The following is a 15,279-nucleotide window of genomic DNA, read 5'->3' as shown; positions in this document are numbered from 1 at the left end:
CTGTACACATATGGCGCAGTTTAATTACTTCATGAAAGTAATAAGTAGAAGAGATTATTCCAATATATTTTGCATTATAAGATATCCTGACGTGGTTAACAGAATCCGACACGTTCTTATCGGGCCATTTTGCTACCTTCTATTCGACAGGGCAGTGCTCCTCTAGTCCCTTCTAACAAGGACGAGGTTGTCCTTTACGTTTTACCATGATCTTCTATCGAAGTAGTACGACCCACGAAAACGCGAACAGGCTATGAGAACACCAGCCTGCTGAGTATGCCAGTCAAGCAACGCCAAACTACTCCGAGTTTGGTGACGGCTGCTGTTTCAGCCAGTATTATCGACGGCAAAAAGCCTTAATCTATCACCTGTGGCTAAAGGGGCCACAAAGAGTACAGAGAGATTGCGGAGTTAGGAGCTGATGGTGAAATAAAGCCAGAGGTCATTTAGGGTATGCAGCAAGGTCCGGGGACTCGGTGTGAAATCTCGGGGCGCGCCTCACATAGAAAGCCTGAGAAGGTTTGGTCAGTGGGTAGGACAGGGAATCAAAGGGAGGTTGCGTTGCACTTGAAGCTATATAGACAGAAAAAGCAAGGAAAGGAGACTGTCTGCCTAAACCTTGGTGGACGCGGAAGCAAGAGAGCCTCATGTCATTTAGTGAACTCTGCTTGTAGCAGACATCTACCTGTTCGTATCCGTAACGGGAAATAAGTTAATTTCAATGCCGCTAGTGATACGCCTTTCTTGGTGCTGCTCTAGCACTGCAACGTTACCGACTAGGCAAAAGTGGCCAGAATGCATAAAACCCCGTCGACTTGGATAATAACAAATTCGCTGGCGCGATATATAATTATGAAAATGAACCAATCTTGACTTGCTTAAATGGATCGTGCAACGTCTTACTCGCTAAGCGGAGCTTCTCGCTTATGACAAGGTTTCAGTGATTGGTCTAACCGAGAAGAAGCTATAGCCAAACTGTTATATTATAATGTCGGTCGTCATTATGTTATCATGCCGAAGACTCAGTCCCTTTTAAAATCTTCGAAGCTGGAAAGTCTGCTGTTTTGATGCGTTTTTTTTTGAACGCTTGCTTTGCCATTGATTCCTGTAAAATAGCGCTACCCTGCATGACCACTGCTGCAGTCAGACTCTCTCTTCGGTCCTAAAGATTAGGCGCCTTCCTATTGCTCGGGCAATGGACAATTTATTAAGACAAGACTGCTCCTCTTCGATGTTACAACAGCTTCTTTATCCCAAGTACTGCTGAGTGGCAGGCCAAATGCTTCTACAACTACTGTGACTATGGCTACAATCATTGTTGCTGTCACAGCTATTCGTCGCTTGAGCAAGTGAAGTTTGTTGAGGATCGCTGAGGGTAGATGTCAATGCCAACAGGCTGGCAGGGCGAAACGAAGCTACAAGAGACACAAGTGTGCGTGAAATCAAAAAAAATTCTCAGAGAAACAACGATTGCGCAGCAGGCAGGAATGCCTTCAGTCGGAGCACTCAATTTGTGAAACAAGGAACGGGCTAACGCCGTGTAGCAGGAAAAGCGGAGAAAGGAGAACTAACCGGGATTGCTCAACGCTCCAAAACTTGGCATTTATTCTCGACTTTGCTGGCACTATCAGTATCGGCTATAGAAGATAACAAAGGGCGAAAGCAGAATCGCCCGTCTGCAGTAGCTCAGACTCTTTCTTTAGGTTTCTGGCTCATACGTTGTTCACATGGGGCCCCATCACAAGACCCCTAGATGGCTCTGTATTTCTCCCAGCCGTCCCTCGTGCTTTCCAGTGACAGGCTGACTCCTCTCTTGCGACCGGCGAAGGATGCGAGTCCTCGCCAGAGAAAGGAAGAGCAGAAACAGGGCAAGGACCCTGCAAGCCGGCTTTAGTACACAGCCTCAATAAACAGCCAGTACAATACAGAGCTGGCAAAAGCGAAAGCTAAAAGAGGGAGAAAGCCTGCCAATCAATGGATTTAACAGTTATAGTGCTGTGTACGGTAGTAACAGTGGCTCGCAGATGATATTCTTGGCAAAGCAGACGCTGGCAGCATTTAGGACAGCTCGAAAGCAGGGGAGAAAAATGCAATAAACATCAAACGACCCTCGAGGGTTGACGGCGCGCCAAACAACTAATTTGAAAAGTCGACCAACAAACCGATCTAAGATCGAGAGGGGCAAAAAAAGCAGGTGCCGACGGATTTGATTTGGGGAATAACGCCGGTGTCTGCTAAACATGGGACTGCCGGCTACTAATCGCGACCGGTTGCCAGTAGGGAACAGCAAGAAGTGAGGGCGCTGACAGCGCACAAAAATCCCATCACCTCAGTCTACTATATCATAATGACGAAGAAGATGAGCAACAATGCTTGTCTCGAAGACGACAAACAGGGTAAGATAGAGGTAGTAGTTCGGGAGTGAGGGAGAAAGAGGAAAGCAGAAGAGGTCAGTGAAAAAACTGTCCAAGACGAAGACAACGACAGCCGAAGTGACGACGTCTCCCTCATTTCGGTTCGTTAGTACGGATAGATGGTAGCAGCAAGGACGGCACCAAAACCACCAGACTGCCAGGATATGTAGACGTCAGTTTAGTAGTAGGTACTAAAGCTCAAGTTGACGATGATGGTGGTACGAGGTGTATGCGGAAGCTGTGAAGGAGCTTGTAGTCCGCATAGCGATAAACGCATGCGAAGCAAAGAGACGAACGAGAACAGGCGCGAAACAAAATGGACGCTTGAGGCAGGCTTATGCTGTGCTAGCGTCGTCTTAGTGCATCGCTACATGTCGACGGAGAGCAAAGAGTGGTCCGCAGATAAATAAGAAGACATAGTGTAAAAGCAAAATGAAGAGAGCATGATGGAGAACAAGTAACGAGAGAAGAATGATCTTGCGATTTTTATATTCTCACCAGCTGTTGGCATCGCTCTTTTCTCCTGTCTCCTAACCACCCGACCCCTCTCGTGCGTCATACGTTTGTCGTCGTCGCCGCTTGTCACCTAGTGCGCAGTAAGAATGAACGGGAGGCACATAAAGACCACATAAATAAAGAAAGGCCCGATCCTCTCTTCTTCACACCGCCCAGCGTCTACCCCTGCTTCTGTTCTAGAATGAAACCTATAACTCCAGCACTATGCAAGAAGGCCAGCAGCAACTACTGATTTCTCTCTGCAGCACGCGACTGGCTCTTCTTTGTTCCTTTTCGTACTGTACTTCTCTGCCTTCTCATTCAACGTCAGTTCAGGCCACCTTCGCCCCGCCAAAGCCAAGAACGTTCAGTGTGTGTCTTTCAGACAAGCGAGGCGGTAGTGGCGACGGACGCCAAGGATTATCAGCAAAGCTTAGCGGTGGCAAGACACAGCACAGGACTTTCGTCCAGTACCAAGACAAGAAGAGAAGTCATCAAATGGCGCGGACGCGAGCAGAGTGTAACTGCTGCAAGCACCGTCAGGCAGTAACGAGGAAATGGAAAAGAGAAGAGGAACGCAAGAGAGAACAAAGCAAGGAGGACAATGGTGATAGCTACGGGGAACAGTGCCGCCGGAGCGCGTCGTTGACCAGGAAACAAACGAACAACGAATGAACGAATAAAGCAAGCAAGCAACTAAACAAAGGACGTGAGCAAAGCAGAAGACCTCCTCCGCCCCTCGGTCGGTCAGTTCCTTGCTTGACGAAAAGCCAAGCCGGGAGCTTGCCGATGGCAATACTTGCTAGCTCGATGGGCATTCCTAGTGCTCATTTTGCAAAACCATGTCTACATATGAGGGCTAGACTAGAGTGAGCGAAGGATCCCAGATGCGAAGAGAGTGATCTCCTTGTTCCTTCTTAGCTTCTGCCTTCGTCGCAGCAGTAAAGAAAGTCTTATCCTTAATACATTGACCTAAAGCTCTGCCTTTGCGTTGTTTCCTTCTTGCGCCCACAGAATAGAAGAAGGCAGCAAGCCGCACTAGGCCAAGCTCAACTGCTTCCCGCCTAACTAACCGATCGACCAAGCAGCCACCCTTGCTTGTTTGCGCTTCATTGTTCATCCACCGTCCAGCGCGTTGTAAAAGACCCAGCCGAGCTGGAGACGAGGTCCTGGACCGCTTGGGTGGATCGAGTAGGCAGAACTAGCGCCCAACGTATCGGTTTGAGTAGAAATAGAAGCAGGCAGGTGCCAATGGTAGAACAATAAGAAAGGTAACCGAACGCCACGGAGAGGACGGGTAGGACAGTAGGACAGAGGCCCCTGCACGAAAAAGCGCATGCCGCAAGCAGGACGGTGATCAAACTTGGACTTGGCCATGCTGGGTCAAACTGAGTGGAGCAGGCAAGAGCACGAAGCGACCCCGAACGTTGAGTAAGCGCAGAGCCGACTGCTGGTTGGCTATATCCTGCTAGCTAACTCCTGGTCGCCTGTTCACTCGTCCACAGCTGACGTATGACACAGCGTCGGCTACAACGGCACCAGCAACACTAGCAGAAGCAGCACGTAGAAGATTGCACTTTGTCCGTCCTTCCATTATCCGTTCCTCTGGTCTCCCGCTCACTACCGCCCCCCTATGAACGCCTCGAATGACCGAAGCAGCCAAGGAACGAATAGGTCCAGCCAAATATCACATCCCAAGCAGCTTCCTTGCCGACGCTAGCGGTTCTGTGCACTAGGTTCACTCACTGTATCTGGATACAGGGGCAGGTAGCAGTAGCAGCACGAGACTCGAATATAGATCATCGTCTGCTCCCCAGAAACACTCCCCTGACCGGTCAGCCTCATGCGGACACACACGTCCTGCCCATCCGCCTGCTGCGCTAATACCTCAAAGTCAACAGTGGACAGGTAGCTGGCGGCGGAAGCTGCTGAAGGCGGTAGGCGAAGCCGGAGGCTAACATAGAAAAGCTGACAGCCAGGCAGACGCTAACGGCGAATAACAGGGGCGTAGAGGTGATGGCTGTGGTTAAACTTAAAGCTGCGAGGTGTACCCGCAGAAATGGCGGGTGAAATGATGAGAAAAAAGAAAGTATGAGAGTAGGCTGGCACAGGCACTGAGACTAAGCGGAGCACAGGCGTTCACTCAGTGCTTACTGTACTTTCAGGCAAGTCGACAACCGAGAGGGAGCATGCAGTAGTTGGATAAGAACCGTTGTTTTCCTCCATCTCTTTTACTCGGTCTGCCTTTCCGCGCTCCATAAAACTGAAAGATAGGATCACGTACTCTGCACCACTTTCCTGTTCCAGTCTTTTACCTTCTGCCGCCGTTTCTTGCAGAATGAGATGGGAAGTGAGACGAAGCTTTTGGATATACGAAAGCAGGTTGAAAGCTGCGAGTAAGGCAAGAGCAAACGGAAGCTGAGACCTCAGTTGCAGTATCAACTACATAGGCACCGCGATCCGCCCCACTTAGTGCTGCTTTTCCGCGGCGGTTTCTGCAGCTTTTCGGCGTTTCGATTACTGTGCGACAGGCGGATACGCGAGATCAGTCGCTATAGTTATTGTTACTACTCGGATAACTTCCCGTTAGTGGACTTTCTACTAGCATGTTTGTCTTTCCGTCCTCCTCCTCTGCTTCTTTTTCCTTCTCTATCCTTGTACCTCTGACCCCTCAGAAAACGCTTACTGCACAGACTTGCTTCGGGTACGTAAGGATGTCGGTGTACTGACGCGCACGTGGTGTATATGTGGACTACCATTATAGTACCCCAAACAGCATAGCAGTCACAGGAGAAAAGTCGCCTGGTCGCCATTTTTAGTACTACGTGGTTCCTTAGGAAAGGGTGTTTCTCTTGTCGACTACAACCGACCGCCTCTGGATATATCTACACCCGCCTGTTTCGGTTTGCCGTCACCCATTCTCCAATCCCACTACTCCATCTCTATCGAAACGAAGCAGGTGCCAAGAAGAACTGAAGAAATATCAAGGACCAGTTGGCAGTGGCGCCAAGGTCAGCGGTTGCGGGGATTGCTGCTGCTTCTAACAATGGCCGCTCCTTTTACTGTACTAACTCGAATCACGCTTCACTCACTTCGATTTCATTACTCTGTATGGCCCAGTGTAAAACTGTATATGGAAGAGAAAGCAAGCCTCGTGTCAGATTTGCCTTCCTTTAAGTATATAACCGTGTTATATTGCTTGAGCTAGGATACGGCACACCCCTTAAGCTATTGTTTTTTACTGATACCTGTTGGTTTTATAGGAAAATGTATTAGACATTTGTTCTAACGTACAACAACTAACATGCCCAATGATACATACCATTCACGCGTTGATATCATTGGTACACCACATAGTTCGGTATAGAGGATGTCAAGTGACGAGCTATAGGACATGAAACACAATGGGCATATATTATGGCACACATAATTTTTATTAGCAGTTTACTATGTGTCGTATACGAAAGGATGAGGAGCTGTTTTGACATTAACTGAATTGAATCCGATTGGGAGAGTCCCAAAGTATCTCTTTAGTCTAAATGAGACGGGTAAGGCATATGTGGGACAATAGGGTGTTATACTTTTAACTGTAAGGTGACCTAATTAATTAAAAACGGCCGTTAGCTAACAAGAATTTCTATTTCGAGAAGACAAAGTAGATTCCTTTAATGTTGTCGGCCAAAACAAGTTCTAGAATGTATATATTGTTAATCATTCCAGTGAAGCTGTGAGTATTGGGCTAGAAAATTCAAACGCTATAAAACATATGTCCGAATGAAATTAGCCCACTAAAGCCCAACCATGTCCCGCCTCTTATACGGTATCATAAATACGCTGCCTGAAATGTCTGCATTGTATTGAGCTATTAACCTACCGATTGCCTACAGACCCTGTAGACCGAACAAACAAGCCGAGCAGATTCGCGAGCCGAGAAATCTGCTGAGGAAGTGGGCCTTCCGCTGATAGTTTCACCGAAATAGACTTTGACCAGCCCTATTCGTTCTGTTGTTTGTAACCTATAGGGTACTCGTTTAGAATGCGAATTAACTTACACTTCATATGTAGCCTAGTTCGCACAAGATACTTGATACGCTTTCATATCCATATTTTTTTTTTCGTATATACTATATTGATATCAATAAGAATGAAATATATCGTTTCCAATTACGGAACCAGAAACCAACTCAGCGACGTCCTCACGACATAACACCGACAATTGGCTAAGCCACATTATCCGACGCTGTCAACAACTAATAACCTACCCCAGCTTCACTTGCCAACCTCACGTACATTTTGCAACTTTTCCCCGGTAGAAAGGCGGCCGGCAGAGTGCCAACTTGGCTGATCCAGCACCCGGGCGAAGGTAGCAGAAAAGAAGTCGAAGCGAAGGAAGCCTGCTTCAGCCAAGGCAAAGGGTTTTATTCAAGACGTTTGTATGCTATGGGCATCTCGAAGCTCCATGCACCAATACGTGCCTGTCGTCATTTGGCCTTGCCACTGTCGTAAAGCGGTAAGCCGATTGGGGATCCTTTCGGGCGTGACTAGATCCTCAACATAGATCCCCGACGCTGCCTGTTACTACATGAGTAAACAGCAAGTCAATCCATTGTCAGTAAGTCAGCACTAGTTCTTGGATCGTCGTGTTAGCACAGAGCAGGTCAAAGCGGATCTTCTAAACAACCACCACCATCGCAGTTCACATAGTAGTTCATAGTGTTTCCGTCCCTGAGAGCAAAGTGAGGTCTGTGCCGCATATGGCATAATGATCTTTCGGTCAGTGGCTTACCCTCTTGCTCATTGGTTTCATTCAGCCTCTATCTTACTCTATCTGTTTATTTCATTTGTAGTCCTCCCTGTTCACACTATCTGCAGCAACGTTGACTGCTGCTGCTGTACCCCCAATTGTGAAATCCAAACCAACAACCTGATTTATCGCTTTGCTCGATCTGGTTAATCAGTTGATATAGAGTTGTAGTGTCATGTTAAATTTGAGGACCAGAGCATTTGAATAGCCTTCGCCATGGGGTGTTCCTTAACCCTTTCTCCTATCAGAAAGTATACGAGAAATGTAGAAACAACAAAAAAAAGGCTGCTCCGCGGACGGCACCGAAACATCGTCTTGATCATTAATAAAACCACTACTCGTAGATGGCTACTCTTCCTTGTTCGCGGCATGCGATATACTCTACGGCTGATTAGATCCCCGCCACCAACGATTTTGTATCCCACGATAAAAACCCGCAATGTTTAGGCAGGCAGTATTAAAACTGGATAGACCAACGTAGTTGAAAGAAAGGTAGCGAACTACTTCACGAAGTAAACACGAGCCCAGAAGGCCCCCGACCAGCTTTTAGGACTGGAATAGTACCCCGGGAGAAAAATAAAGGACGAGACCTATGAAGTAGGGATGGGAAAGCTGCTCGTGTAAGCAGAGAATAGATGGATATACAAACAGAAAGAAAAAAGACAACGGGATAAAAAAAGACCACGATGCATAGGATGAGGCGGAAAATACGGATAAAGAAGGAAGTTCTACACGAAGTTATTGACAGGGAACAAGGTGGGAATGCACAGATAGCCTGGCTGCCAGTGTAATTGTCGAACTTCATCAAGCAACTCTCTCCATATGTCTGATGGGGCGGATAGTAAGACGAGACGAATCGGTGAGGCCCGGCGTAGTCAGTGATGTTGCCGAGCTCCATCATTTCCAAGGCCGCCATTGCCACTCTGAATCTAGCTAAATCGGGAAAAAGTCAGTGATCTAAAGATTCTTCTTAGCGTCTCCACCGGATAAATAATACATGTGCAGTCAGGGAGGGAACATCTACCACAGAGTAAATGTGGACCGAACAGTTAGGAGTTAAAGGATGCAAACCTGATGGCCTTGCACTGTGGGCGACAGTAGAGCCCACCTGACTGTTTGTTAAAGGGTAGCTCACAGTCAAAGAAGTATTCGGCGGTTGGCGGAAAGAGGAAGGCTAAAAGGTAAAATTCAATCACAAGTCAATAAGTTGCTTTGATCTATACACTCTACTCATAACCGTATTCATAACTTTATATTCTTGTTCGTCTGCCTAAAGATGAGACGACGGTAACTCGAGTTTTTAGACCCAACGAGCGATCGCAGCGCCGCTCGTTCTACGTGTCTGATCCATGTATCTGCAACAGCGTTTCCAACTCTTTCTTCACTACGTTTCCGGCCTACTTTACTCACTTGGACAGCACCGCCCAGAAACGGTATGTAGAATCGGGGCTCATTTCACTTACTTCCCTATTAATAACGACGATAGCGCTATTGCTATCCCTGTTACTACTCCGTTTACACGCAGAGTTACTCCTCTGCATGTAAATGGAAGAGTAGGAAAACGGGGCGGCGAGACGGTTGTGTGGACAAAAAAATGCGTGTTTGAGAGAGAGAGAGAGAGAGAAGGAGACGCGAAAGACGAGGGGGTAAGGGTCTTGGAGATTGGAGAGATGCCACTATAGGTACTTTGGTTTGGTTGAGAGCAAAGAGGAGATAGAGGCAGTGGCCCCAAATTCGTGCCGCTCTTGAGCAGACCTACTATCCGTTTTTACGAAGCCCACCATCCGCCCATCCTACTCGGCCACCAACATTACAATGCATTTCTACTGCACTTTTTTCTCGCTGCAGCCTCTGCTCAGTTCAATATATTTTGGGCTCTCGGAGGAACCCATTCACAGCGAGCCAAGCCAAATAGTTCGTGTGATTTGCCAGCGGCTATGCCACGACGCGGCGACAAAGTGCTTTTCCTTCTTCTCTTCCCCTGCTTGCTTCATGAGGGGCAAAATGCTGATCGGCCAACCAACTCAATTTCTAACGGTCCCTGCTACGCCGAGCGGAAGCCTGCAGGAGATACGGCGGAGACGAAATCTAAAAATTGAAGGACTGCCGTGTGGAGCACGTGGCAGCGGCGGCGCGAATAGAGATGAATCTGCACGGCCGACGCAAATGACAGTAAGAGCGCATAAGCAGGCCGACACTCAGTTTTGAACAAAAAGTTCCGGTTCCCATATTTCACCCCGTCATTCTCATCAAACGGTCTTACACACCATACACGCGTGCACGCATACATACACAAGACTTGTTTCCGGCGTGCGGCTTGCTGCTTACAGCTATTGCAGCCTATGCAGAAAATGCACCAATGTGCGCATATTATCTTGGTATGAAAATAAAACGAAAAGAGTTCTGTAGCTCTCTATCGACTCAACTGAAAGTAAAGCGGAGCGTCGTCCTGAGCAAAGCCATCTAGAATCTTTCTGGCGATAAGGGCATCGGTTGGTCGATCACGCCCGCAAGCGGACGTTATTGTAAAGCTATGAACGCCGGACCTGCTTCTGTCCGCGAGCTCAACTACCGCTGTTAACCCCTGTGGGTACTATAATAACTTGGTTTTTCTCGCATCAAGGTAGTAACGTGATCGCTAAATGCAGTCGCCATTGGCATTGTTGCCGCAACTACGATACGACCATTGTATGCTTTGTGGCGTATTGCAGAGGAAACGTTAAATGCTGTTTCCAATGAGCGACCTTATGCTCATTTAGCGTCCGGAGATTACCACAAACGGACGCGTCAGAAAGTGCTCATCACTTGTTATCATCGGTGGCTAGCAGTGGCAACAATATCAAAATGCGTGTCCACAGAATCAGTTGCTCGTAAAGTTGGTATAACAGAAATTGTTAGAAGTTATGGGTATTGGATTGGAGTCCCTGCTTTTGACTGAAAATCAAGCTCTAATATTAATACACGGTATATGATATATCGTGTATTAAATATAATAAAATACTGTGCACTAAATAAATATAGTATATTTGTACGTTATCGATTGTCCGACAAGTGCAAACATATTCAGTCTTTTCCTTTTTGTATCAGCTAAATTACAGATTAGTAGAAGAAGAAAAAGTCTACAGCAAATAGCAACTTATTTGCAGCTCCGTTTACTGACGATTATTCGCAACGTACACTTGCACCATCGTTCCTGTACGGGATGCGCACGCACTTCCATATGTTGGCCGACCTTCCACCACCTGGCAATGTCACGTATAGGGGCAAGGACAACAGAATGAGCTTTCGCTTAGTCGCGCTCCGCAAGAAACCAGACGGTTCAGTGGACTCTTTTCTATCTCACATATTTTCCGTAGTTTTATGGCGAGGCTGGTTTCGGAGTGCCGCCAAGCCTCGTCACTAAGACGAGACAGGCGTGCATCCGATTCGTCTCTGTCATTTCCTGTTAGTCCAGACAAACGAGCGCCTGCGGAGCCATCCGCAGCCTGAAGGCTCGTCTAGCTGAATCTGTATAGCACCAAAGAACAAAGAATCGTCGAACATTGTAACAGCAGCAACGCAAGTCCAGCCAACTTCACCCATATATAAATCTAGCTCCATCCACCAGTCGACGGTAGCTTCAGCGGCCGATTCAACTCCACCAGCAGTAGGGGATATGCTAATGGGGCATCAAAGCTGGGACGTAGCTGTGGGCTTGATAAGACTGGAAGAGATGGGGTATACCAAGAAAACAGATGTACGGGTGCATTCACCCCATCCCCTTCCCATAGGCCGTTTTCTCTGCCTTCTTCGTAAGGGTTCTAGCTAACCAGGTCCTCGCTTGCTTGGTCGGCGGCAGCTAAGGGCTGTTAGATGCAAAAACGTCTCCTGCTCTTCAGCTGGGAGAGGAAGCAGAATGCGGCTCGTAATAGGCCACGAGTAAGAACTACGGGCAGACTGGCCAATCAACGAAGAACGAAACACGACCAGCAGCAAAAGCCAAGAGAAGGCTGTCCTAGGAGGACTAGACAAAGAGATGGCCTACCAGGACAAGATCCAACGAGAATGGTCGCCAAGCGACACGTGCAGAAGGGCAAAGCAGAAACTCCGGAGAGAGGCTCGAGTTGCAGCAGCTTTAACATGTGCTTCAACAGGTTTCCCTCGGCCCGTGGGTAGGCCCTCCATTGGGTAATGCGCTTCGGCAAGAAAGCAGGCTCTGCCATCCAGGGACGGGATGCAGGCAGTGTCAAACTACAGCAGTGCAACAGTAGCGTATCATCATCACGAACGTATGAAGATGAAGCTAGAGCCATATTTCGTCTAAGTCACTTCAACTAGCGCTGCAAGTAGTTCTGCACCTAGTGGCCTACACCTAGTCACAATACGGAGCTGGTCTGCTTCAGTGTTTCTCTAGGCTCACATGCGCGGCATCGTCCCTCATCAACGAGACGTGGGAATTTCCCACATATGAGAGTAAGTAGAAAGAAAAGCGCTCAAGTCGAAATACTCACGCTGTCCACCTCCTATGTAACTCGAGTGCTATGCTTAGTAACCAGCCCAACGATACTAAAGTAATTATGGTGATGATGAACATATAATAATGGTCAGCGAATGGTAAGATCAAAACGACACAGTACTTCAGAGCGGACGCGCCTATGCTTCGTGGAAGAATCGGCGATCCGCAATGGATGACGCTCTAATCCTCCGGTACGTCGGAAAGACTGTTAGCCGTAAGTCAAAATAAGAACAATGATCACAGTCAGAGACATATGCGCTTTATTGGAAGAATACTATTAAATGCACAAATAATTATAAAGCCTTAAGGCAACTGAGCCTGCATGATGTTACCTCCCGCTATCATCCTTATTGTTCTCGACTTGAAGCTCGAACAGCATATTATATAGTTTGATTTTTAGTTGTTAGGCTAGATACATCCACTTTGGCCTATATTCTCGCCATTTTATCTGGTTGAAATCCTGCTGGCAGTGCTCATTGTAATACCATTCTGGTAGAGGCAACACGATTGACCAACCAACAACGATTTTTACGCCCGGCGTTGGCGTTAACCACTGCTTCAGAGGGCTGGTCTTCCCCAAAGGAAACAGCATGCGTTCATGTTCTGTTTTTAAGCCGGACAAACACTTATCTTGGAGTAGCAACGACTTGTCGGCACCATTTGTCTACGTTCAAATAAAATATTTGAGCTTATTATATTATTAAGTATGCTTATTATAATAAATATTGGCATGTTTCTATATACCTTTGAAATGGTCCTGCGCATGATCCTGTAGAGTGGGCTGTTGTTGTCCATTGGCGGTGGCCGAGGATGCGGAAGGCCGCATCATCTCCATGAGCTGTTGTTCGAATGGGAAACGCAGGTTATCGAGAGGTCCGGTGCCGCAGCCGTTGCTACCGCTACTGCCCCCACCAAGACCCAGCGTATGGCGATCCTATTAGAAAGGAAAGGAACAAAACAAAAAGATAAAAGTATCCACGTTACTTTGTTTTCTGTAGTTGTAGATAATAAGAGCTATTAATGCCAAGGACGTATAAGGTTTTGGAAAGCAAGCGAACCAGGTAGTACTACGTAATAGAAAGGCACCTGCGATCGACAGTGTTGCATAGGGTACTGCTCATTTCACACTTCATAACATTGAAAAGTAGGCTAACCGTCCCTGCAGCTGTAGCAGTCGGTGGCAGTATTCGGGCGTAAAGGCTTATCGGCATATATAACTATGTGCAATACAAACATACACACGTATCTTTGAACTGGTTGTTATAAGAACTGTAAAAATAGCGTGCTCAAAGTTTCGACAGTTTCCCCAAGCGATTTTCAAAAAGGTAGGTGGCTTGAGTTGCACTACTTCCAAAATAGACGACAGCGCAAACGCTAGTAAGTTTAAAAAAGTTTGCTTTTTATAATTAAGGAACGTTCCCTATCCAACGTATCTAATGTCGGCTTAACCCCGACCCGCTAAACCAGTCTGCAAGTATGTGGCCTTTGAGTTACCGTCGTGGCAGCGTTCACCACCGGTTGAATCTCAGTAAGGCAAGTCATCCACTCAGTAATCACAAAAGACTGCCAGACCAAACCCGGGCCGGCAAAGTCGAGCTTTTCCATACCGCTGGCCATCACTCAGCAAACTCTCTATCCTGTAAAATATTTTCTTTTTCGCTCTAAGCATGAACGGGCCAGGTGACCTTGCAAACGAATGGCAGAGCGCATACGCACGGACTGCAGGCTAAAACGCACATCTTCGGAGACACATACATCGCTGAAAAGTGTATGTGAGCTTGGTGATGTGCTCTCGACAGAATTTCCTTGATGTTCGCCACGTCGAGCCTAATACCGCTCATTTCAATACCTACGAGAACAGTCTATACTATATTACTTGAGTGACTGAAATATCAACATGAATCTCAAACAGCAGTGGCTGTACCTTGAAATACAAGGTGTTTGCAATGTTTTGCCCAAAATAGCGAATAACACAATACGCTTATAAGTGCCAATACTTAGGGGTCATTTACCCGGGAGTGGCCGTAAGTTGAGACGGAAAAGACATCCGCTGGGCTCCGCTCCACCAGGGCAACCACAATTTATATTAAAATGGGCTTGTCTATGTAGTTTGTCCTTGCTCTGTCTACCAAGACTCGACTCCTTAGGGCAAGGCAGTCCAACAGTTTGCCCGGCAGACCAGCTCTTCGCGTTATTCCGCCAAAGCCCGCAGTCCACACTTTAGATCAGTCCGATCGCACGTCGCACAAATCGGAACAGATTCGAAGCAGTCGACTCAGCAGGACTACTTCGAGCGGACGCGGCGCCGTATGCGGTGCACCATGAATTGTACCTTATTTTCTTAGCCTTCCCACCTCTATTTCAGTCGGACGGACTTGGCCTCTCCAGAGCAACTAGCTGACGTAGCGCTAAACCAGCTGCACGTGCGCGCCATTGGGTCATTAAATCTATCTTAAACGCGAGGGAAGAATTTGATTGTGCCAGTCGGGCAAGCTTGGAATGAAGGAGAGGACGGTCTCTTGTTTGGCCCCGGTCGGTTCGTCTTAACGGCGGGGCCTTCCGTCCCTGCTGCTCCGAACCTGGTCTTTCTAAGTCTAGAAGGTCGAATCCAGATTCAGACCGGTTAAACCCCGTAACCAGTAGGGGTGCTGGCATTCAGTGGGGTCATAGCTATAGAGGTGTGCGAGTCGCACTCAGACAGACATCGACGAGGTGGCGCTTAGACGAAGCCAAACGAAGGAGACAATTTGGCTACAGAGCAACTGAAGCACATAGGCAAAGAGGTGAAGAGAAGGAACGGAGACTGGCGGAAGCCCATGGCAGTCGAAAAACAGGGGTAAAAAGTGAATTAGGTTGAGTGAGTACGTGTGTTGACGGTGTGGGGTAGTACTATATGTGCGTTCCCTCTTGTTACGCCAAAGAGAAAAGAGGGAAAGGGGGGAAAAACGAAAGAACGTTGATATCAAACGACCGATGGAGCTGGCCAGCAACACAAAGCGCAAATGCAAACACAGACCCGTTCTTTTCTACACAAAGAAAAAGTCGGACGTGGCTCACACGAAGGAGCGAAC

General features: G+C 47.5%; 1 protein-coding gene across 17 annotated transcripts in view; it reads right to left on the bottom strand.

Annotated features, from left to right (window-relative positions):
- LOC111255003 (cytoplasmic polyadenylation element-binding protein 2-like) overlaps nucleotides 1-15,279 on the bottom strand; it is a 256,990-nt gene that overhangs the window by 146,284 nt on the left and 95,427 nt on the right. For all 17 annotated transcript variants that reach the window (XM_086975999.1, XM_086976006.1, XM_086975995.1 and 14 more), the window contains one exon: nucleotides 12,953-13,142. Coding sequence is in view for 10 of the 17 variants with exons in the window: in XM_086975990.1 (XP_086832116.1) it covers nucleotides 12,953-13,142 (190 nt within the window). In the remaining 7 variants the exon portion in view is untranslated. The remainder of the gene's footprint in view (nucleotides 1-12,952; nucleotides 13,143-15,279) is intronic.

Source organism: Varroa destructor, unplaced genomic scaffold (assembly GCF_002443255.2).
Source record: "Varroa destructor unplaced genomic scaffold, Vdes_3.0 BEIS01000007.1, whole genome shotgun sequence".
NCBI lineage: Eukaryota > Metazoa > Arthropoda > Arachnida > Mesostigmata > Varroidae > Varroa > Varroa destructor.
Note: the sequence above shows the minus strand (reverse complement) of the source record. Positions and strands in the feature narration are given on the sequence as shown.